The sequence below is a fragment of the Castanea sativa genome, chromosome 4 (assembly GCF_040712315.1).
Source record: "Castanea sativa cultivar Marrone di Chiusa Pesio chromosome 4, ASM4071231v1".
Classification (NCBI taxonomy): domain Eukaryota; kingdom Viridiplantae; phylum Streptophyta; class Magnoliopsida; order Fagales; family Fagaceae; genus Castanea; species Castanea sativa.
Window position 1 is genome coordinate 17,057,825 of NC_134016.1, and position 26,192 is coordinate 17,084,016.

General features: G+C 32.5%; 1 protein-coding gene, 1 long non-coding RNA gene and 1 pseudogene across 2 annotated transcripts; all 3 read left to right on the top strand.

Moving 5' to 3' along the window:
• The first annotated feature begins 2,487 nt into the window (after positions 1-2,487).
• Positions 2,488-4,332, top strand: LOC142632536 (uncharacterized; annotated as a pseudogene).
• Positions 4,333-9,102: 4,770 nt separating this feature from the next.
• On the top strand, positions 9,103-13,063 carry LOC142631471 (isoeugenol synthase 1-like). The gene is made up of 5 exons (XM_075805643.1): positions 9,103-9,433; positions 9,575-9,709; positions 9,813-10,041; positions 10,709-10,912; positions 12,586-13,063. The coding sequence occupies exons 1-5, from the start codon at positions 9,245-9,247 to the stop codon at positions 12,783-12,785; spliced, it is 957 nt and encodes a 318-aa protein (XP_075661758.1). The 5' UTR covers positions 9,103-9,244; the 3' UTR covers positions 12,786-13,063.
• Positions 13,064-16,462: 3,399 nt separating this feature from the next.
• Positions 16,463-18,542, top strand: LOC142631990 (uncharacterized). The gene is made up of 2 exons (XR_012843706.1): positions 16,463-16,743; positions 18,074-18,542. It is a non-coding gene; the product is annotated as an uncharacterized LOC142631990 (long non-coding RNA).
• Positions 18,543-26,192: the final 7,650 nt, after the last annotated feature.

Sequence of the window (26,192 nt, forward strand, 5' to 3'; positions counted from 1 at the left end):
CAAGATGCTAGCTTTGACATGAAACTCAAACAAGAAGAAGAAAATGATGATAGGACGTGAAAAAGACGCACATTTAAACAAGAAGAAGAAACCGATGATGAAAGAAACACAGGATGTACGTGGAAAACCCTAATGAAGGGATGAAAAATCACGGTTTGAGCAAGAATGTAACATTCTTGCTCTGTTCAGATTGTGTTGTGTGTAAAAGAGATCAATTTCTTACAACAAGGTTATTCTTCTCTCCTACCAACTCTCTATCCTCTTCTACAAATATCTACTTGGGTTCTTACCCTAACAACACAACTACATGTTCCTTTTATACTCTAAGGAATATGGCTGAGTACAAAGACAGGTATCAAGTCATCATTTCTCTATTTTGAATCTTTTCACAGTTGTGATGTTATCTACTAACTAGAGGATAAGAACTGCGCCAACGAGGCATTGGGACCCGTGAGTAAGTGACTTTGCTACTGCTTGGGAAACAAGTCTTGGACATTGAGAGGGACATCAGGAGTACTGTAATTGATACATGTGTCTCTGATGTGATCCAACATGCATTCAACTAATAAGGAGTGTCCTCATAGCTTCTGACCTTAGAAAGTCACTATCTCCCTTTTTGTGAGTACTTGAGTACTATGTCAAGTGCAAATCTTACTTCCTTTCTAAGGCAGTCACGCCTTTAACACTTACCAAAACAAAATCCCTTAGCCAACGCTTCTTTTTCCTTTGCTCACAGTCGTTCCACATGTAAGATCCAAATTCAACCACCTATGCATTCTTCCATGCCTTAGTGGTGTTATGTACAACTTGCAAACATAAATAATACTAAATAAAGATCTTCTTGCATCTCTCACATCAAATTAAACTTGAAAAAATTTAAAAAGAAAAGAGAGAAAAATGAGTGGGCCCTGTGGAGAAGAGACATAGGGTCTGTTTGGATAGAACTTATTGCTGAAAACTGAAAACTGAAAACTGAAAACACTGTAGTAAAATAATTTTAAAATGTGTGAATAGTACCGCGGGACCCATTTTTAATGAAAAAGTTGCTGAAAAGTGAAATTTGTGGGTCCGTAAACAGTGCACGAATGCACTGTTCACAGAAAATTGGGTCAACACTTGCGGCTGGAGGAAAAAAAAAAAAAAAAAAAAAAGGCAAAACTTGGACGCAAAACGTGGACGCTGAATCCAAACCGCACCATATAATATTCACATTAAGCCATTTGATAGAATCATGAGTAAGATCCAATTTAACTATATATATATATATATATATATATATCAAATGACTTCATAAAATTATAGTAAGTGTTAGGCAAGAAAAAAAAACGTTAAATCTTACAAAATTTTGTTCATGCTATTTCCACTTTTTTGTCATATAATTTTTTTTTAATCTTTGATTAGTTTTCAAAATCAAAAGTGAAGATCAAATTTGATGAAGGATTTGTTAATTGAAAAAAAAAACACATTATTGATCACTAAAATTTATATTCTGGGCATTTTAGTCCCTAATGATAGTGTTTAAAATAAACACTTTTAATTCCTAAAGTTTTAAAAAAAACAAGCAGTATTAGTTCCTCTGTTTAGATCTGTTATTATTATTTATTTTTTGTGTGCGTGTCTAACAGAATGATGAGATGGCTACTGAATGTTCATTAAAAAAAATTTACATAGTAAGAGCATCACCATCAGCTGTTGTAACATTATGTCATTTTAACACATCAAAACACCTACTTTATTATTTTACCACATCATTTTACAATACACCATTTATCACATGTTCTATTCTTCAATTCTATATATTAAAATAATATATACAACATATTTGAATAATATTTACAACTCATCAAACACAATCAACAGCCACCACACAGCTGCCAACAACCAACAACCACCACCATACAACCACCACATCCTCCACAACCCAAAACACAATTCAGAACAAACCCATAGCTCACCAACACCAAATTGGAAGCCCCACCACCACCACCACCTCAACCACAAACCCTGACAAACCCACCACCTCCACACCCTCACTCACACCCACTTCCAAACCCAAAACCTTCATAATCCAAGTCAACCCAGACTCTAAACCCACCATCTTCCCCCCCACACTCTTCGCTACCTCCACGTCACTCGCTCCCCTCAATTCCTCGACCTCAAAACCACCAACAACTCCGGCCTCCTCAAAGAGTCCAACTTTGGTTCCAACCTCGTCATCACCGTCATCGACACCGACATTACTCCCAACCACAAAAGCTTCAATGACCCACCCACCACCGATCCGCCCATCCGAACCCACCCACCTCCGTCGGAACCGAACCCAGCCAACACAATCTGAACCCACACATCACCGTCTAAACGCACCCATCAAACCACAACCAAAAAAAAAAAAAAACAGAAAAACCATTGCTAGAGAGAGATCGGCGTGGAAGTGATCGTCAGCGTCGACATCAACATGGAAGAGTAGTGAGGGTGAGAGAACAAAAGATGAGAGGTTGAGAGAGAGGAGAGGATTGGGGTTTGAGAAAAAAAGAGAGGAAGAGACTGACGGAGAGATGAGAGAGAAAGATGAATAAAAAAATAATAAACAAATGTGCTATATTGGTCCGTACTGTGCCAAACTTATCATGGTACTGTAGCATGTTGTAAATTTTTGACACATTTGGAACACCTCATGAGGCTTGAATAGTGGTGTTTGGTGTGCTAAATGCCAAATATTTGGCATTTGCCACACCTGATAGTAGTGCTCTAATAATCTTAACTTACCTGTATTTTTTTGGTACTTTTCCCAATAATTCAAGCCCAAACCCAAAGAGATCTCCTTATCCTACATACACTTTGACAGTTTTCATTAAAACATTATATATCATTGTTTTGTAAGTTACATATATAAAAAAAAAAATTAACAGAAAAATTAATAGTGCTTATTTTTTAAAATTTTAGGGATTAATATCACTCGTTTATCACAGACTAAAAGAGTTCATCAATATTTAAATTTTATAGAAAAACAATCTATTATAATTTAGCCAAAAAAAAATGAATCTATAAAATACTTCAATACTCCTTGCGAAATAACAAAAACTGAAAAACCCAACCTTATCAAATATATACAATCGAAATTAAAGCTTCTTTACTTAATATATCCCAATTCCACCTTCCCACATATTCAAAAAAAAAAAAAAAATCCACCTTCCCACATCCTTTCCAAAACTCAGGAGGTTTTTTTTTTTTTTTTTTTTAATGTTTTGGGGTTAAATAAAACTGAAAAGACTTTGAAAATGAAATCAGCCTTTTAGTTTTAGACTAGTTAGGGCAGCACGTGCAAGGCATGTGCTTGCCATGGAAAAAAAGTAGTAATTAAGATCAATTCTAGATTTTATTTGTATCACAAAACAAAAATATGAATCATTTGATTTTTAAAGTATATAAAGATTTACATTAATCAAAAGAGACATTAATTTTAAGAATTTTGATAAGGCGTAAATGCACTTTTAGTCCCTACATTTTGACCCGATTTCTATTTTGGTCCCTACATTTTATTTTTACCACTTTTAGTCCCTAAACCAATTAACGCGTGACGTTTAAGTCCTTACCGTCACCCAACTAACAGAAAATGCTGACGTGGCTAACGGCACAGTAAAATAATAATTAAAAAATCTATTTTGGCATTAAAAAATTGCCACGTCAACTTTTAAATTAATTTTAATTAAATAAAAAAAATTAAAAACAAAAAACTGTTTCTTTTTCAAAAGTTTCAGATCTAAAACTGATTTTTTGTGTGTTTGAAACTTGTCACCTCTATAAACTTAGTTTCAGATCTGTGTGTTTGAAACTTGCTTTCAGATCTGAAAACTCGTCGCCTCTAAAAAGCTCGTCAAGGTGAAAAACTCGTTCAAGCTCGTTCCTGCTGCTCCGGTGAAGAAGTCCTCAACCGTTTCTGCTCCGGCGAAGCCTAAGTCCATTGCAAAGCCGAAGGCAACCAAAGTGGCTCCCAAGGCAAAGAAAGTTTCAACCAAGCCAAAGCCAAAGGCAAAAGCCGCAGCGTCTGTGAAGCCTAAGGCGAAGTTCGTGACTGCGAAGCCAAAGCCAAAGCCAAAGACGAAGGTTGCAGCGAAGGCAAAACCAGTTGCGAAGCCAAAGGCGAAGGTGGCAAGGACTTGAACGAGAACAACTCCGTCGAAGAAGGTGGTGTCGGCAAAGAAAGCACCGAAGCTGAAGAGTGTGAAGTCTCCGGCGGCAAAGAAGAAAGCTCCGGCGAGCGTGAAGTTAGGGTCCGGTTCTATCTCGGTGGAAGAGAGTTTTGTGTTGTGTTGTGGTTTGTTTTGTTTCTAATGGGGTTTGGGACTTGAAGCTTTGTTAGATGTTAGAAGTTAGAATGCTAACAACAAAGATTTCATCTTAGAAGCCAGGAGATTGAAGAGTTTAATTTTCATTGTGTTTTAGGTTCTGGATTTAAATGTCAGAAAAGATTTTGTTTTTTAGGTCTTGGATTCCTGTGATTTTGTATAGATTGTTTTTCACATTTTTGTGTGGTTTTCATTTTTGGGTATTGTTTAGAAAGTTGGGGTTCTTTGATCAAATTTTGATTGATTTGTACAAATTTTTGAGTCCGATTCGCAAAGAATCATTGAATTCTGCTGGGGATTATCGAAGTGGGGAAGGATCCATTCTTGTATACATTACTGTTGCAGGGTTTGTTGTTGTTGTTGTTGGTCTGATTGGCGTGGGTTTGTTGTTGTTGGTTTGGGTGTGGTTCAGTCTGATCTATTTTGTTTTTGTTGATGTTCATGTTCTTGATTCTGGGATTGTTCATGTTCAATTTTTTGTTTTTAATTTTTTTATTTAATTAAAATTAATTTAAAAGCTGACGTGGCAATTTTTTAATGCCAAAATAGATTTTTTAATTATTATTTTACTGTGCCGTTAGCCACGTCAGCATTTTCTGTTAGTTGGGTGACGGTAAGGACTTAAACGTCACGCGTTAATTGGTTTAGGGACTAAAAGTGGTAAAAATAAAATGTAGGGACCAAAATAGAAATCGGGTCAAAATGTAGGGACTAAAAGTGCATTTACGCCTTTTGATAATTATGTCATAAAAAGTTAATCTCATTCGCACAAGAATTTTAATCAACCAAAAAGTTAAGGTAGCTATTGAACATATAAATATTTATTTAAGTATAATAGTTTTTTAGTACCTACTTGCTAGAGACAATATATCTACTTTCTAAAACTTCTAAGAATGATAATGAATATCATCATCTTCCAATAATAAACAATTGGGTTTTGTTAAGAAATTTAAAACAAAATAAAAAATAAAATATAAAAAGATAACAAAAGGCATATGTTATCGAATTTTTCATTAGATAAATTATAAGTTTTGAAAATTTAAACCTAGAAAATCGACGTTCTTTAGATAACAAATAAAACACCTAATATCATCATTCTAATTTTCTAAGAATTTCTATCATTTAAAACTCAAAATACGTAAAGAAAATTTTTAGGATGTTAAATTTTAGTGAGAGTAATTTAGATATTACACAATAAAATATTTTAAAAATCATAAGTTTTCATTAGGGTTTAACTGAGAGAATAATAATATGATATGTTTGCTCTTTTCCAAAATATTAAGGGAAAAATTACTTAATTTTAATGTTTAAGGAAAAATTGTAAACTACCCCAAACATAAAGGATGAAAAATGTTTTTTTCCTAAGTTTTTGTTTTGTGTGTAAAACTATGTGTTTTTACTTAAAATAGTGTGTAAAGAAAAAAATATACAAAAAGTCAACCCAAGAAAATTGTATGTGGAATAGTGAATTTTGGCTCAACAAAGTTGATTAAATCAACAAAAAATTTCTAAAAATACAACAGAATGATGCAATATTTTCATAATACCTTTATAATTTTGTTATATTTTATTTTAACTTGTAAAGAATTGACAACTCAGCAATTTTGAAAATATTGTGAAGACATCAAGATGTCTTAACATTTTTTCACACAAAAAAATGTTATGTCCATGACATTTTTACAACAAATCATAAATAGTAAGTTACTACAAGTTGTTATTAGTGGGCAAAAAAGTAGTTTCATTGGTAAGTTTAAATTAGAACCAATAACAATTTACTATATTTAATTTGTTATGAAAATGTTGTGAAAATGATTGTGGATATAGCACTTCTTTTTCACAATACTTTTATTTTTAGTTGTAACTGGTTTTAGTATGATATTTTATTGTTTTATTTTGACCTATAATGAATTAACACCTCAACAATTGTGAAAATATTGTGCCAATTTGTGATGTTAATATTTTATTATAATGCGAAACAGCATGAATTGGACAAACCAAAAATAATATAGCAAATATACTACAACTTTATGCATTCACCAAAAAAAAAAAAAAACAGCTAGCAAAACTGTGAAAGTTGAACAAACCAAAATTATTGTAGCAAAATTACTGTAACTTTTCTCATTCACTCTTTTTATATATAGAAATATACATTACACTTACAATGTAAATTTATATTGTAAACACATAAAAATTGGCAAATATAGTACACATTTGTACAATTTTTTTTTCAAATATATATAATATTTGCTATTTTTTGTGTGTATACGATGTAAGTTTATATTACAAGTAGAAAGTAAACATATAAAGATCTTTTAAAAAAAAAAAAAAAGCTCAAACCAAGTTGGTTATCTTGAAGAAATTTAAATAAATAAATAAATAACCAATTCACTAAACCAAAAATACTGTTTATAATACTGATTATGAGCTTATTAAATGCAACCTTTTCTATTTTAGGTATACAATGTAAGCCTAACAATTATATTTATGTCTAATCAATGTTGTTATCCACCAAAAATTAATGTATGTACGATGGGTACTAAATGAATAAGACAGCTAGCATATTTATGTCTAATTAATGTTGTTACGAGTACTATTCACACTCCCCATAATAAAATTTTTTTTAAAAAAGTACTGTACGTCACCCAAGGATAACCATACATTTAATAATAAAGGGACCTTTACCGACTCGCAAAGCTAAAATTGGAATCTCCCACTTTTAGCTTCATCTGTTGATATTTTTTCTGAGTTTGCCGTCAGTACTGGCTCTAGGAATAGGCCTAGGCCACCTAGTGGAAGATTTCAAATTTTGAGGTAAAAATTAATATATTTAAAAAAAAATAATATAGAAAAAAAATTAGTTTTATAATTTTTCTTTGCTTTTAAAAAATTTCAAAAAATTTGAATAATGTTAGAGGTAATATAATTTTAAATATATGGGTCGTATAAATAGAGCAATGATACAGTTACAAACTATTATTGTGTCCAACTTCTTACTGATTCTCACATAAATCCACCGATAACATTACTTTTTTTTTTTATCTATAAGCATTCATCACATCATCAGTTTGTAAAAAAATTTATATCTATAGCGTTTTTTCTTACAAATATATGTATCACTAATATCAAAAAATAATAATGATTTTTTTTTTGAGAAACACACACACACACACATATATATATATATATAAGAAATGAGGATGAGATAAGAGAATACACTCACAAGTCAACACCAAAACTGCATGCGACAGTTAGTGTCGCGGAGCAAGTGATAAACCCCTTCTTAATATCACACATAATCGCAAAAAATAATTCAAATAGGAAAATGCTAAAAATATTATTAAATTTACTTGAAAACTTTACAAATTGATATAACAATTAATATGATATGTGGACGTTAATAACTTATTAAATGCATTTTTGAATTATTTTTTGTGATTAATGATACATCTTTGTAAGCCTCATGTTGTAAAATTTATAATATTCTTAACATCATTCATTCCTGTAAAGTGTCACTAATCGCATTCATTTCTACGTCGTTTGAAAGTTTTTTTAGTAAAATTTGTTATAACTTTAGCATTTTCCCAAAAAAAGAAAAAGCATATTACAAAATAAAAAGAATAGATTTTTGTTATTAAAAATTATGATATTAAATATTATTTAAGTGATAACAAAAAGACCCCATTTAAAAATATCGCCTTACGCCTCCAAATTTGTTAGACGGCCCTTATTTACAGTGTGGTTAGAGGATTTACCATTTCAATTTTCTTCTGTTTTAATTGATGATGTATTAGCAGTGATGTAATTCCTTCTTCCTATAATGAAATTTCTAACTTTTCCATTAAAAAAAAAATCTCAATTGTTGTTATACAAAATGTGAGCATTAAACAGAAAAGGGACCCAAAAAAAAAGAACCTGTACAAGTACCAATCACGTTAATCATTTTTTTTTTATGAAAAAAAAAAATCCTTTATACGTATGGTCATTGACTCGGTTTATTTGAACTCATAGAACTCATGGCCTAGAGTATTCTTAAGTGCGTTAGGGCTATTTACTTTGTAGCATAGTATTTTTGCGAAATGCATGATTTGAACCAAGCAATTCTTGGACCTGTAAATATGATTCAATTCAGGACTCCTACTAACACACCACACGCATGTTAAAATAGACCCTGATAATGGAGGGGTTTAAAAAAACACCTTTGCCTTTTAAAAAGACTATCAGTGGAGTATGATCCAATTCAGGACTCCTACTAACACACCACGCACATGTTAAAATAAACCCTGATAATGGAGGGGTTTAGAAAAATACCTTGACCTTTTGGAAAGACTATCAATGGAGGTGAAATTTACATATAAATTTATTGTTTTTTATTACTAGCACCTTTTTGTTGCTATTAATAGTTTTTTTTTTAAGAAATACTTAGTGCCGAGGGAGTTACCAACTGTCCAAATGTTGTGGTGGTTGTTGAGATCAATAGTTGTTACTACTAATATGAACATTTATAATTATGAGCCTAACTAGTTAGACATGTATTAAGAAATATTAAGTATTAAATTATAAGGTATAATATATGGTCTTTTTTTAAAATAATTCATTAGTAAGTAAGCAAATCAAAATGGTTTTACTTGCTTTTCTTGATATTTATATACAATTTGACTTCATTTCTTTAAAATTACAAAATTTATGCTCAACTTGGAGTAAGTTTGTCTGACTTGTCAACAAGTACAACTTTAACCCATGTAGGTTACCAATTATTACCGTAATGTTAAATTCTTTTTTAGTACTAGCTGTTGGACAGGGATGAAATTTGTCAACCAACATTTCTCTATATAAACGTGTATTCTAGAGTTTGAACATCACTTGAACCTTCCCATTTGCCATTGCTAATTATAGGAGCCATGGTTGGTGAAAAAAGCAAGATTATGGTATTTGGAGCCACCGGGTACCTTGGCAAATACATGGTGAAGGCAAGCATTTCAATGGGTCATCCAACCTTTGCCTATGTGCGCCCAATCAAACCAAACGCAGACCCTTCCAAGCTAGAGCAGCACAAAGAGTTTGAAGCTTTGGGAGTTACCATTATCCAAGTACTAATCTTTATTATCTAAAAACTCTGTAGGATGTGGTTTTTTTTACAAACTTCATTTTGGTTCTTTTTTTAGTAATATCATGGTTATGAAATCCATATTAGATTTTTAAAACTCAAAGAAAATGATTTGATTGAACAGGGTGACTTGGATGAGCATGAGAAGCTTGTAACAGCACTTAGTCAAGTGGATGTTGTGATTTCTACCTTGGCTGTTCCTCAACATCTTGAGCAATTCAAAATAATCAAAGCCATGAAAGAAGCTGGAAATATAAAGGTGACTATCCCTCCCTTTTGTTTATTTGCTTATAACAAATGGGATTTAATAGCTTTATCCTAATATATATGTATGTGTGTGCGTGTGTATATTTGTGCATCAGAGATTTGTTCCATCAGAATTTGGAAACGAAGTTGATAGAGTGAGTGGATTGCCTCCTTTTGAGGCTTTGCTTGCAAACAAAAGGAAGATCAGAAGGGCAACTGAAGAGGCTGGAATTTCATACACTTATGTGTCTGCAAACTCATTTGCAGCCTATTTTGTTGACTATTTGCTACATCCTCATGAAAACAAAGATGAAGTTGTTGTTTATGGAAGTGGTGAAGCCAAGGGTAGGTTTTTTTCCGTCCTTAACTTCGTCGAATTCGAGGCAATGACTTTTTATGAATTCTCGAAAATAATTCTAGCTATACCATTTTCAATGATGGTGACTTGGTTAATTATTCTAAATTTCTTTTTCAAGTGGCTGAATTATTCTTTAGGTGCTCATATCTCAACGTTAAATAAAACGGGTCTTTTCAGAATTTAAGGGTAAATAAACAGACTTATTTGACCTATCAATTCATGAAGTGGGAACCATGCATGCACAAATGCCAAAAGGCATATTACTATTAGACATTTTTACATATGGTTCTTTCAATCATAAAATAGTGACATATATATTTACAATTTATCTTCTGTCACGGAGGTATTATCACTATTTAGTCTAAAAAATTTTAATGGTAATACTTGACTCTCTAAAATTTAGACTAAAATGAAATTGTTAAGATTCTGTCTAAAATATTTTTAATGGCTTCATTTTAATCCAAACTTTAAGGACTCAAAATATGATAATTGAGAAGGTGAGTGAGGCTAAACTATGATTATGTCAAATTAAAAGGGATAAATTGTTTGTCCACAAACCGCAGAATCTGTTAGTTTCGATGAAACTTTAACAATTTCTATATGCTTTTTTGCCCACTTTATTTATTTATTTTTTGTGGTATTTTGTTTATGCAGCCGTGTTAAATTATGAGGAGGATGTAGCAGCCTATACAGTAAAAGCAGCCACAGATCCAAGGGTGGAAAATAGGGTAATTGTTTATAGGCCACCAAAAAACATCGTTTCTCAATTGGATTTGATTTCTTCATGGGAGAAAAAGACAGGACGTACTCTTAAAAAAATCAACGTGCCTGAAGAGGAAATAGTGAAGCTCTCTGAGAGTAAGAAATCTTCTCTCTTTAATATAATATCTAGGAATGCTTGGTCTATAAATTTTAGGAGTACAGATTATCCATGTTCTATAAATTGTTAGACACTGCTCACAGGAAGATTCAATTTTTTTTCTTTCTTTCTATTTTATAGAATATTTGTCATATAATGATTTTATGTGGTGTCGAGGAAGGATGAGGATATTTGTTGTTGCCGTTTTTGACAACAGTCAACAAAGACGTCCATTTGTAATTATCAAGATTGCAATTTGCAAATTACTTTTTGAAGAGATAAAGAGATGCTTTAAAAAAAATAAAAAATAAAAATTATTAGGCCGTGTAATCATAATAGTCTTTATCTGCTCTGAAAGGTGACTTATAAGGAGATGCTTGTCCCTTTGAGATAGTAGCACCTCAAACTCAAAACACCATTTTTTACCACAACTTTTTACATTTAATTTTTTTTTTTTTATATCCATTTTACAATCAACTATTTCAATATATTATACACAAAATTGTGTCTAACTTGCGTCCATTATGGCCTGTTTGGATGTTTAAAAAAAGGAGGGAGAGTAGAGTAGAGGGAGGGAGAGAAATTTAAATCCTTGTTTGGAAGTTTTTTAAGGAAGGAGGGGAGGGATTTGGAGGGGTTTGGGGGGGTTTTAACTACCTTTAACCCCTCATTTTTAATTCTCCCAAATTGGAGAGATTTGGAGGGAGAGTAGAGTAGATAAATTATTGACCAAATGAATTCTCTAATTTACCCATTTTAAATTAACAAAATTACAAACCAATTAATCATAGACCAATGTTGCAATTTATTTTCAAATATGGGTAAATTTGTCTATTTAATCATTTCTTCTCCTCTCCATCCCAATTTTAAAAACATCCAAACAAGAGGAAGAGCTAATTACTCCCTTCCCCCTTACTAATTTTAAAAACATCCAAACAAGATGGAGGGTAATCATTTCACTCTACTCTCCTCCCCACTACTCTCCTCTCATCTACTCTCCTCCCTCTCTAAACTTCCAAACAGGCCATTAGTCCATAGAAAAACTAGGAAAGATAAAATGGGGTTTAGGTTCGTTGTTGCCATGTTTTACAAAGTACAAATATATCAAAAAACCAATTATTTAGGATTGGAAACTACTTTTTGAAGAGGACCAAGAGGTAATTAGGAGATGCTTCTCCTTTGTCATGGATAACTTCTATTATTATTTTTCTTTTTGGTGAGACGACTCGAACCCGAAACTAAACGACAAGAAAAAGGTATGTGACAGTGCACGGGGGCTCAAGACCACTTTTCTTTTCTTTTTCTTTTTTGTAAAAAAAAAAAGAAAAAAGAGTCCACTTTTCTTTTCTTTCTATTTCAAACTCGATACAATGCAAATGTTGAATGGCATGTCCAAAACGACCAAAACAAATCCGAATATTTGTACATACACATGTCACATGTGCAGCAGCTTTTCCTCTGTCGACTAGTAGTTTATTAAGAGAAAGCATGTTGAATGCATTTATTTATTTATTTATTTATTGTTGCTATTCACATTAATTAGTTTGATGAAAACTCCAAAAAGTACGGAGTTGTTGATTATAGACCATTAATTCATCTTTCTCTCTTAGCACATAAGCTTGATGGTATTACTTAAGATTGTAAACTCAAATTATTGTTCCTTCCTTTGCAGCACTGCCATTCCCGGACAGTGTACCTGTGTCTATCCTTCACAACATATTCATCAAAGGGGATCAGACAAGCTTTGAACTCAGCGCTAATGACTTGGAGGCCTCCCAATTATATCCTGATCACAAATACACTTCAGTCGATGCCCTCCTTGACACTTGCTTGGTGAATCCCCCCAAGCCCAAATTAGCTGCATTTGCATAATAAAAAGAACTATATATCTTTTTACTTTTTCATCAAAGCTCGGCCAACACTAGTGCTCTCTCTCATTTTTTATGGACAAAATATGAGCTCCACTTCAATGAGTGTACCTTCTATCATTTCCCAGTACCACTAATTCCTCTCTCTCTCTCATGTATTAATCTTGCGTACAAGAACTGAGATATAGCTTCTCTCTCTCTTGTATTATTGTGTACTACTATTGAAAATATTAGACCATATCCTGCCTACACGTGCGGATACTTTATATTTTCTTTTCAAAATAATTTTTAATTATTCTTCATTATTAGTAAATAATTAAAAATAAATAAAACTTGTTAAGACTAACATCGTTAAGAATATATATATATATATATATATATATATATATATATATTATCAGAGTGAATTCACAATTATTTAATTATTTCATCCAACCTAACTGATCCTATACAGCAGTGGGATGAAAAATAAATATGAAAACTAAACAATTCATCAACATAAGAAAAAAAAAAAAAACATAAATGCTTTTCAAAATACCAAATCAATATGAAGTACATTCCTTCAAGTAATTACTGAATTTTTATCTTAAGCTAGCTACAACAGTGTGACTAATTCTCAAGTTATTGCTTGTTATTGACTTTCTTTAAACCAGTGATTAGTTATTGCTTAAAACTCAAAGGCGATGTATGATGGTGTTTTGGTAGAGTTTCGGTACAGTAAGCCTAAGGTTCCAGAGCCTTTGGTATGGTGATGGAGGGTGATATTTATAGAGCGCTTAGGATCTTTGGGTTTCTCATCTATTCTGGCCAGCTAAAGGCTTACCATATTTAATCACTCAATCGATTGGAAATGGAAATGAGCAATTTTAGTGGTCCTGTTCCTAAGTGGTGTACGCTAATGTGGGACTATTGGCCATAAAAGGGCTTGGAAACTTGGGCCAAATTTTGCATTTGGGGTTGTTGAGCTCCATAAATATTGTTGATAGTTTTGGTAGTGATTAGGGCTTTCTATGTCATTGGGACCGAAAAGTTTGGGTATAGGTCTAAAAAAATGCAGTGTCTACGTTATCACCATCAAGAATTAGGCAATTTTGTCACTTTAGTTGTGGCAACATATCTTAGGTTTCACATAAACCAAATTTCTATTTCAATATGTTACACCGTATTTCTAAAAAAGATATGTTCGCTCCTATACTTAGCAAAGCATGAAATAAGCATCTTAGTATCCTAATTTAATTCGCGTGAGTAACTCTCAAAAATTGAATATTCTCAATGGAGATACCTAAATGTACATATTCTGGCATACAAGAAATATAAATGTGATGCATGAGTCATGTTACATTGTTACTTACATTAGTCATGGGGTAATACTAGATACTCTGTCTGAATAAGAAAGTCAATGGGTTTAGAAGTATGCTGTATGCATATGAAATTGTATATCATCATCTCAGGGAGAGATTGCAAAACAATCAAAGAGCATTTCTTTAATAGTTCTTAGGGACCCAAATTATGAGAAAAAACTATTTTCAGCCCATTCTTAAACGTCCAAGTATGACATTCTATCCCAAGCTTTTCTATCTACTAATTCTTAACATCAACGACGTGTACCATTTTCGTGGATATACCTATCACTCTAACATTGTAAGTCCATTCATAAGGACTCAAAAAGAGGTGAAGTAATATTAGTCTTGATGATTTCGTAGGCAGCAAGGACTTATATTAAAGCAATCATTGCGCTCTAGTCCTTCGACTATGTAATGTCCTAGAAAAATGTCATACTCTAATCATGCGACAATAACTAGAAGTTGTTATGGGACAAACTCACATGTTTGTCCATGTCTATAACCTAATTTCCTTTATCATAACGCAAATATATATATTATAGAGGTATGTATGTTGGAATTTTAAACAATGCTACAATACTCAATAGTTTTTAATTTAATACAAATTTTGACAAATCTATCTTTGGAATCACATTATTTTTTAATATTCTTTATACTTACAAAATTTCAAGATAATCAAATATCAATAGTCATGTTATTGGGTCATTCTACTGTACCCCTTTGTTTTGTTTTGTTTTTTGTTTTTTGTGTGGGTATAGTACCTACACAAATCTTAACAATTAATTTAGTGTTGTTTTAATTGTAAGGTCACAATTTATGCCTGAACCAAACCGTACCAAGGGAATAGGCCCAAAATGCCCAATACAATGAAATTTATAGAGAGTGGGCTTGAAACTTAGGTTCTATGGATGTTGAATAACGAAAATGATGGGCTAGATCCCCAATTCACATGCAACAAACTGTTTATGTAATAGAAATTCTCCTCGAACGTATGCCAAGGGTAGTTTATATTGTTTTTCCTTGTCCTAAAGATAGATTAAAATTGAAGGTGGTGTGTACAGTGTTTTTCTATTTCTTTCTCGATCTCCCCCACTTGAATATCTTTCTCTTCCTTTTATATCATCTTTTTTACTTTCCTTTATCCTCCACGTATGGATTAGATCACCGATCCAGATACTTGTCCCATCCACCGCCATCTTGAAGTCTTCCAACAATAGCTATAAGGTTGATCCCCACTGTTCAGATGTCATTTCTTTATTAATGCGACCAGAGAAGTAGGTGCAGAGTCTTTAATGTAGTGGTAGCAGCTTTTTCTAAAATATTTCTCATTCGTTCTTCCAATAAAAGGTATACATCAAAATCTTATTTGATTTACCTGTGGACTATACCCCTATGTATTCTACTCGTATCTAGCATAAGGCCCTCTCGGAAGTAGTTGAAGATCTCAATATGAAATCCTACTAAAATGCAACTCTAATTCCCACTAAAACATTGCCTAAAAATTAAGACCACTCTTCTATTAATTTTGAAATTGCTCTATCTACTTATAAATTAGATTCACAAATAAAAATTATATATATAAAATAAAAATACGGGTTTTTCATAACATTTTCACGATAAATCTGAGATGGTAAGTTGTTATTGATTCTAATTTGAATTCAACACTTAAATTACTTTTTTGCCTATTAATAACAACCATTAAGAAGTTTCCGCATAGAATTTGTTTGGAAAGTGGTGAGAAAAAGAAAATGGACGATGCATTTATAAACCCCAAAAAAAAAAGGCAGTTGCCTTCTCCTCTCTCATCTCATATTTTTCCTCTGCCTTTGTACGCTCCCTACAATCCTCACTACTCTTAGGGTGTGTTTGGTTGGGGTGAAAACAGGAAAGATGGAAAATAGGGAAAGGAAAATAGGGTGAAAAATGTTGTTTTCCACTGTTTGGTTGATGAATGAAAATAGGAGAGACAGAAAATAAGGGAGAAAGTTTTCCCTCCTGAGTCCACTTTTTTTATTCTCCCAAATTAGAAGGAAAATGAAGAGAGAAAAGTGATGAGAAATCAATTTTACACAAATACTCTCTCACCTACCCCTCACATATTATGTAACAAGAGTATAATAGTCAATTTATATAAAATACATTTTTCATCCTTCTCTTTTTCTTTCCAACCAAACAAAAGAGTTTTTTACCCCTCCAACCAAACACACCTGAAAAAATATTTCCTATCCCCTAACTTTTCCCTCTTTTTTTTTTTGTATATAAGAACAAAATGCATGCCCTATTACTCATTCGTTCTCTCTTTTTGTATATAAGAAGAAGCACAAAATGCATGCCCTATTACTCATTCGTTCTCAGTAACTCTATCTCTCTCTTTCTCTCTGGGTTATCATTTTTTGATTTTTCTAAAACGAATGAACAGAGGACTCTCTGAAACACGAGACTGGAAGCAAGGTCCAACATGCTAATGTTGTTTTTTTTTATCTCTTCTCCGCTTCTTACGTATTGCTTCTTCTTAGAAAACCCAGATTGCTTCTTCTCGCATTCTCTCCATTATCCAGCCGATCTTATCTCAGATGAAGGTTTATTTAAAGGATCAAAACCGTTTAGCTATCCATAAAGGTAAGGATTAAAACAATAAAACCCTTATTTCACTGTCATTGTTTTGCTTTCCTGTTTTCTTTATTAGTTTTCGGGATCACCCACTTGCAAAAGTAGATATATGCAATTTCAACTTTTTGTTTCATATGATTAGTGTTGATTTTCTTGTGGGTATTGTACTATGTTTTTCTGAATTAAATCAATAACATAAGAATTTTGAGTTACGAAGTATGACAATTCTTCTTCAATCAACTTGAAAAAACATAAAAATAATTTCCTTCAATCAGCTTCTTCTTCCCAAATATAATGAGGGATCTGCCGATTTTTAATTTTCTTAGAATACTTAGGATTTTAGCATTTGTGCATTTGGGCTTTGTCAAAATTATGCTCATCTTTGTTTAGATTTTCTGGTATTTTGAAATTTGAATTGGTTGATTGGTTTTAAGGTTTTTTTTTTTTTAATAGTGCTTTTATGATTAGTGTTCAGTCTGATATGGGAATTCAAAATATGGGTTTGAAGCTAATAGATTGTTACAGTTTTCTTAACATCAGGTACACCTGTTTCTGTTTTTTTATTTTTTTGGAGATTGGGTGTTTTAACAACTGGTATTTTCGCTGTAGTTGTCCGTTGTTGTTTTGTTGATTATATAACTGTGAGATGGTTGGTTTGTGTACAATTTGGATGAGATTTATTAGGCCTTCAAAACTTCCTTTAGTTGCTTGGAGAGACTAAGAAAAAGGTAGGAAACTAAAGTTAAATTTGAAGATCTAAAGAATTTTCTTTTATTTTTCCTACATTGTCACAGCTGCTAAACAATGGATACAGTGTTGCATCTGGGCTTTGGGCCATATGTTTAGTTTTTGTTTAAGCAAGAGGGGAGAGATGAAAGAGGAATATGAAATCATATGTAGCTGTTTTGAGTTGTTAGAAGCTTATTCTAGAAAATGGATGGAGATTTTATTTTCTTAGCATTTAGTAATAGACTCCAAGGTGAGAAATATTTTGGTATTGTGTGTTCATCATCATGAACATGCATTTGGTCAATTCAATTCATAATTAGTTTGCTTAATGAAACTCTCGACAGTGTACTTCATCTTTTGAATTAATGAAAGTTTACATACCTCACATCATAGACAAAAACAGGGGGAAAAAAAAAACCTATTGAAAAGGTGTGATTTGTGGTGCTAATCATATTTCATGTTCCTGGAGCTCCACTATTGCTTCAAATATTTCATGGTCTCGAAAATAAAAGCATTTCTAATGAACTTCTCTTTTTGTATTTCTAATGAACATAATTGGTATGTATTTCTAATGAACTTTTCTTTGTATTTCTAATTTTTTTTGAAACAGATTTATGAGATCATGTGTTTCAAGTTGTAGCCTTGACTTTTAGCTGGAATTGTAAGACTTGTATTCCCCAAAATAACTAGGGTTGTAAAGAAAGAAGGTAGAAAAGACTTGAGAGAAATGCAACCAATGTAATCCACGTGATAGTTATATGTTCAAATGGCCAAAGTTTGCTGGCCTAAGCATCGACCTAGGAGAAATGCCAATCAATTGAGCAAGGACAACAATCTTTTATGTGATGGTTATACTTTCAAAAGTACAAAGTGTACTCAAATTTATATCTTTCTCAGTTAAGTGTTTAATGTTAATGATTTAAAGATTATGTACTGATAGTTAAGTGCATAGTGTTTATGAGAGGTGCATGGATATGCAATAGCTCTCATGTATGTATGGCTATTTCTATGTAATATAGTAGTGTTTTTTTTAATATGAAAATAAATTTAAATCTGCTTATGAATGGAAGGGTTTGCAATTTGAATCTTATTTGTGATAATTTGTTCACAGACTACTGCTTATGAAAATAACTGAGAGAGAAGGGTGTTAGGGGGCAAAAATTAATGCTCTTGAATAAAATATGGGAAGGCCAAACTGAGACTTAACCTTGGGCTTAGAAATGCCACCTAAACGCTTTTGGTGTAATGAAAGGCCTATCCAAGTGAGAAATGAAGGCTGCACTTTAGCAAGAACAACATTAAGGCCCAAAGAAACATTTCATAATGATTAATTGATACAGAAGTAGTTCTATTACAACAATGCAAGAAAATAAAATTTTCCAGCAGTAAAGTAAAATTAAACTAATGGCCCAACAGTCAATTTTTGAAAAAATTTAAGTAAAAGTCCGTTAGAAAATAGCTTATTTAGGGTGAGTTTGGTTCAACTTTTTTAAATAGGCTTTTTTTAAAAAGTGGGGGTTTTAAAAAGTGTAGTATGAAATTGAGTTTTTTTAAAAAGTTGAGTGTTTGGTAAAAACTGTTAAAAAGTGCTTTTTAAAAAAGCTGAGTGTTTGGCTAGTACTTATAAAAATGGTGATTTGAATTCTAAATTACCAAAAAAAACAAATGTATATCAGTGGTGGAGCTAGAAATTTAGGTCAGAGGGGGCAAGATTAGAAGACAAGATTTTTAAAGTAAAAAAATGAATTTGAAAAATTTTTATCAATATTAATAACAAAAGAAATAAACAACTATATGCTAATGTAATTACCATATAGAATCTAACATAAAATCATGGTTTTAAAAACCAGTACGGTAAAAGAATCGAAAAAGAGACTGGTTACCAGTTTTTTGGTCAGACTGGTGGTCAAACTGATAACATCATAAATAATATAATTAAATTTTTTAAATAATAAAAATTAAAAAAATATATTTTAAGTTTTTTTTAACTAAGTTAAACATATATATATATATATATATATATATAATTTTAAAAAATAACGTGAATTTAGTTTTCGTGTATTAAATTTAGGAATAAAAATAACAAAACCTAACAGTAATAGTTTTAATTCTCCAATGGTATTTTTTTAACACATCTAGTGAAGCACTTGTGGCAATAATATAATGACTTGTAAAATCATCTAATATTAATATGAAGTGCCATGTTCCCAACATTTGTACAATACTTTCACAACAAATCATGTGTGGTAAGTTGTTATTGATTTTAATTTGAACACACCACTTAAATTATTTTTATTCACTAGTATTAGCTAGTACCTACCCTACACTTAAGATTTATTGTAAAAATATTGTGATAGCATTTCTTAATTTTAACTTCTTATTTTTTATTTTATTTTTCCCTTATCTCTTTTTTCTTCATCCACACATTTCTTTATTATTTTTTTCTTTTTTTTTTCTCCTCCACACATATTATTTCCCTTCTCTCTGATCTTTATCTTCACTTTTGATCACTTTTCTTTTCACTTTTCTCCGCTATAGACTACCACTTCGTCCACTCCATATTCCACAACATACCAATATACTATATTATAATTATATATAAAAAAATTTGCAAGTTCAGTGGGGGCAGTTCAGGGGGGGCACCTGCCCCCCCACGCCCCCCCCCTCTCTCCGCCCCTGATGTATATATAAGAGAGTTTATTTCATACTTAAATCAACTACTTAATAATACTTACTCAAAAAAAAAAAAAAAACTACTTAATAATAATAATAATAATAATTTATTGTTAACTAAAATTTGTCATAAAAATATTGTTAATTAAAAATTGTTGTAAAAATATTTTAAAGATAACATTACTCTAATATAATTTTTTTTTCATAGGCTTACTTAAAAAAAATTTTGTTCATGCCCTTCCCCCACACCACACGTATATCCAAAACCAACACAACACCTTTTTTCCCCCCTTTTTTTCCCTGCCACATTTTCTTCACCTTTTGTCTTCTTTATTTCTCCCTTATCTCTATTTTCCTCCACACACTTCTTCACATTGTCTTCTATCAAGTTTCAACACCTCTAAACTATTACTTCATCAAAGGGGAGAGAGTGAGAAAGATCAAAATGAAAAAGAGAGATCTCGACAAACCCAAAGAAATTGAAGAACAACAAAGAGAGAGAGAGAGGTGGTCGCCGGTCATTGACTGAAGATTAGATTAGAGCAGAGCAGACGAAAGGGAGATACTGCACAAGGGAAGATTTCTCTATATTCCGATGTTTTTTTGTTTTGCATTTTGAGGAATCCTGATTTGCAAGGGATTGATTTTTTTTTTCCTTAACTGATTTGGGAATTTATTATAGATTTTTTGTGTTTGGATTTGGAAATTTGTTATTGAATTGAACTTGGACTAGATGCTATTTTTTTGTAATCTTTGTAGAAGACAAGATGCCGCTGCACAACAGCATAGAGGAGCAGAAAAAACCATGGGCAATTTAAGAAAAAGAGAAACCCACCAACGGTAATATTTTTGTTTTGAGAAAACGCGTTTGTACGTTTTGCAACTGCAGCTCAAAGTTGCCGTGCCAAAGCGCGCAAGGCCTTCACATTTCAAAGCGCAGCTTTTTAGAAAAAGCAGTGCTTAAACCTTACCAAATGCAAATATTATTTTTTGGGTTTCAAAAAACACTTTTTACCAGAGGAAAGTGCAAACAAATGGGCATAGCTGGAGATAAAAACTTTTTGCTAAAAGTGTAGAAAAAAAGTTGAATAATACAATGAAACCCATGAATAGTATCAAAAAGTGCAATGGAACCCATGAATAATAACAAAAATAAGCTAAAATTGCAAATAAGTTGAAAATTTTAGCCCATCCCAAACAATTTCTAAGTGTCCACATTAGAAAATCCTTGTGTGTTTCAATCAAAATGGTCCAGGGTACTATCTGCTACTACCACATCAATGTGAGGAAAAAACTTCATTGTTACAAACACATTATATCCTTCAATGGAAAAGCAAAAAGTAAAGACCGAAGGTTCCATGGTAAAAAAAAAAAAAAAAAAGGTTATTTGGCATGAGATGAAGCGAGAGAAAGATTCCAGCTCAATGCAGTGAAGCTTCAACTAAGATCTTATGAAATAAATATTAAGGATAAATGTGGGATTGTAAAGGCTATTTTTAAGTAAATGGGTGAACTAGTTTGTGGTAAAATAAAGGGAAATAATGAGAAGGCTTAGCTGTATTCAATCTTTTGTGGGGGGAAGGTAGATTATAACTGATTTGGGAACATTTACGGAATTAGGATTTGTTGAAAAGGGCAAGGAATGTTTCTGGGTAGATGAATGTGAGCTTTTATGGACTGAAGGAGGTTATTTATGAATTGGGAGAACTAGTCTACAAGCTAAAGAAGGCTTTTCTTTATGAGCTGAGGATCAAAATAACAAGAGTAACATAAGTTTTCAAAAGGGTTGGTGTGTGTTGGTAAAGCTAATGAGATTTCTCTTTTATAGTGGAGCTTAAGCAAGTAATTAGCAATAGTCCAAAAACGTAGGGATGATCTGTAAGAAGGTTGCCCGATTGCTCGTTCAAGGATTTGACTAAAAATGATGGTTTTTCTTTTGGGATGTCTTGCTATTTTGGATAACATCAGATGGAGGTGAATATTTGGGTAATCTTGCATGAAATGCTGAGATGCTTGGGATTGACTTCAACCAATGAGCTTAAGGCAGGTATTAGGGTAGAATCTTGGTTGCTGCAACTGAGATTTGAACCCTAGAGAGTAGGATTTAGCACCCTAAGCTAGGTGTCAAATTTTAGGCTTACTTCAGAAAAATCCGTTGGAGATCCCTTCATGCCCTCCAAACCATATTTTCCCAAATTTTCCCCTTTTAGGATTCATGGGCTTGGTGCATGAACCGATTCTTGAACATTTTTGGCATTTAAGGAGCTGTTTTGTTAAGGTTTGAGTAATTTGGTTTTGGCCTCCTTCTGCTAGAACTAGAGCTTTGAGGAAGATCCATCAGACTTTAGTTGCCAGCCCAACCTTTGGGCATTGTCCACATCAGGGAAGGTAGTGGCAAAAATTTGATGGCTCTTAGTTTAGTCATAAAGATCTGGTTGCTTCTTGAGGAATCCTCCAATTGAACCTTGGCTAGGGATGGATAAGAGAGAAGTTGTCCAGTTGATTATATCTTTTGCCCTGGGCTGCCTTTGCTAGGACTTCAAATTAGGCTTTGTCTACATGGGCTGAACTCTTCAACTGGGCCTTTTTTGTGCCTCTCTTCACTTAGGTTTGTTCCCTCTCTATTACTTCGTGGTTCCTACAAAATGGAAAATATTGACACATGTTGCCATGGGTTTTTTAATCCTCATGGGCTTTCATCGTTAGTAAATATTTTATATATTTTAGAGTTTTAGTAGATATTTGTAATAGGTTCTTGGGTAATGATTTGTAAGATAATAAAATAATAGTATTTGATATAAGCTTAATTATTTCAAAAATCTTGGTGAATAATAACTACTATTTTTAAATAATGATTTCCATGTTTTTTTTAGAATAATATAGGTAATGTTTATGGGTTCCAAATAAAACCCAATAATCATGTCATGAATTAAATGATGAGCTTGTAAGATGAATAATCTACCATAGCATCATGGACGTAAAATAAATAGGGACCAGGGGTTTTTATATGAATCTCCTGTGTTTAGGACAAATAATCATAACTTTCCATGAGTTTTGGAAGTAGATAAGTAGCCATGGGTTCTTAAAGATAAATCCCATGGGTACATAACTAGATTTGAAATGATTGTGGTTATGAGTTTAGGTGATTTCATCATTAACATATGGTATCTTCCAAAGAATCAACAACCTTGAGTTTTTTTACTAATAGTGCCAAGTAACTAGCTTAGGCTTTTAATATTGCCAATGAGATAATTGAGCTTTTTGATATTACCAGTAAGAATTGGGCTTTTGATAGATGTAAGCGCACAATTGCACCTGGACCCAAAGACAACTACAGGCTCAGGCACAATGAGCCTTAAACAATAAAATTTGTAGAGTGTGGGCTTGAAACCTAGATTAGGAGTACTGAGAACTTGAGAACATGCTAAGAGTTACAAACACATGTAAATAACAAAAGATAGTTGTAAATTGGCCTCCTCGGACGTAAGCCGATGACTACTTCTATATTATTTCTGTTTCTTACTTCAAAGTTACAATTCTTAGTTTCTTTCTTTATTGCAGATCTCCCCTTCTCTTTGGCCTTCACCCCCCTTAAATACTTCCTTCCCTGATACTTTTTGGAAAGTGACTAGAAGTTTCAACCCTACTGTTCAAGGGTCACTTCCCCATTAATGCGGCCAGGGAGGTAGGTGCAGGGCCTTTAATGCGGAGGTGGCAGCCTTTACTCTTGATATTTTCTTTAACACCGGTGCATCTAGAAGGTTCAGGGTGTCCCCCTTTAACCATTAGTCTTTCCAGAGTTGTGCCTTGACCTTCATAATGAAATTTTGAGTTCTCTCGGATCTGTTCGAGGAGAAGCTCGCCCTCGGCTGTATCCCCGGAACCTCGGCGTATGGGCCAATTCGTAGAGTTTAATTTTGGAGCAGGTTGGCCCTCCATGCTACAGTCCAAAGGCCCATATGCCCACTTGGGTCCTTTTACCCCCACAATAGATAATTTAGCATTAGCAGTTCTATCTCAATTGCCATTTTCACACACCAAATCCTATTTTATCTATTTTAACACACCATTTTATGATACATTCTGCATTAGATCTTCTATTTTCATATTCAATACATTAAAATAATATATTCAATCAATTAAAATATTCATTTTATTGCACAACCCACAAACCAAATAAAAAATTATTTCACCACCAATAACCATTGGCCACCATGACCACAACTCAATTCTACCAAAATCTAACCAAACTTGCAACAACAAAATAATCTAAAAACAAACCAAAATCACAAAAAACCCACTAGAGGAAATTAAATAAACCCCCCACCACCACCAGAGGAAAAAAGTAAAGAAAATAAAAAGTAAAGCACCATCACCACATGAAACTCACCATCATCGAGGGGAAAAAAAAACAACTGACCTGCAAACCACCAACTAGCAGCCAAAATCCACCCAAGTCCCACGTCATAAACCCACCAAAATCTTTGTCAAAATCAACCCATGACCCAGACAACTTAGATTGGCAATGGGTGAGGTAGCGAGAAGGCAACATGGAAATACTAGAAGCTGGGCGAGATCGGTAGTAGTGGAGTTTGGCTGCTTGGTGAGATTGGTTGTAGTAGAGATCGCTGGCTTACACTAAGGTTGAGAACAGTGACGGCTCTAGAAATTTTTTTTAGGGTGATCATTAAAAAACTTAAATTATACAAAATTTAACAAAGAGACAAATTGAATATATCAATTCACAAAAAAAATGCAAATACATGAAATATTACAATTTTTTGTACAAACAAAGAGAATAAGGAAAAAAAAGACTAATAAAAGATAGTGCAAATTGAAAATGTTGATATGAGAATAATAAAGTAACCACAACAATTTCATAACAAATCTTATGCAACGATAAAACATGTCAATATTGAACGCGAATTAGAATTAGTAACAGCTTACTACATAAGATTTATTATGAAATTATTATGAAAATGTTGTGGATCTACATTACTCTTATATATACTGAACTCAAATTCTTATGATTATCAAGTAAAGGTAGGGACAGACCCAGGATTTCAAGCTAGGGGGGCCGGAGTATAACAAAAAATTGTTGAGAAAATAAGCAAAGATGTTTCAACTGTTGCAGTCTTGCAGATTAGGGATGGATGTAAGCTCCAAGTCTATCCACCTCTGGACCCATTTCCAACAATTGATTAAGAAAAGTAGTTGATTTGTTGTGCTATGCTTTGGCTTGAGGTAGGGGTGGACGCATGATTTTAAACTAGCAAGGGCCAGAGTACAAAGGGAAAAAAAAAATTCAAATAGGCATCCATATAGTAATAAAAAAATTATAAATACTCAAAAAAAATTAATGCTTTTTTTTAAAACTAGGCTTGCTAGGATTTTTTTTTTTTTGGTTAAAGTTAGAGCATTCACAATGGTGGTGCTAAAGTGTTTAGCTCTTAGCATCTCAAAAAGTTACTTTATTTATTATATCACCTCACTTTACTATACATCCAATAAAAAATATTCTATTTTTTTATCACTTCATCTAAAATAATATAAACAACTCATTAAAATAATAAAGGAAGAGAGAGAATTTGAATTTTTTAATTGAAGAAAGAGATATAATCTTGATAAAATATTTATTTTATTTTTAACAATTTACTACAGTCAACTGGTATTTATATCAATTTACTGTAGTTGCAAAACAATTTAGCGAGGACCTAAGGTTTTGGAAGGGGGCCCAACTACAAAAATTAAACATATAATAACTATTAAAAAAAAAAAAATCGGACCCAAGGGGACTTGGGTCCCTACCTAGGTCCATCCCTATTAATAAAGGTGTTCAACATTTTTATTAGAGTAGTCAAAATAAGTTTTTTTTTTTGAGAAAAAAAAGGTTAATTTAGTATGTAATATATTTTTTAAAAGTATATATACACATTTTTTTCAAGTCAGGGTGAACACAGAACATATTAGTTTAAAATAATTGTTTATATAAAATTTTTTTTGCATGTATAAATTTCTTTTTTTGACAAGTGAGGGTGGTCCTAGGACCTCCCTCA

Bases quoted from the DNA above. Each gene is read 5' to 3' on its own strand.
- LOC142631471 (XM_075805643.1), top strand. From the start codon at position 9,245: ATGGTTGGTGAAAAAAGCAAGATTATGGTATTTGGAGCCACCGGGTAC. The intron at 9,434-9,574 runs GTACTAATCTTT...TTGATTGAACAG, and splicing joins TGGGAGTTACCATTATCCAA to GGTGACTTGGATGAGCATGA. The intron at 9,710-9,812 runs GTGACTATCCCT...TTTGTGCATCAG, and splicing joins AAGAAGCTGGAAATATAAAG to AGATTTGTTCCATCAGAATT.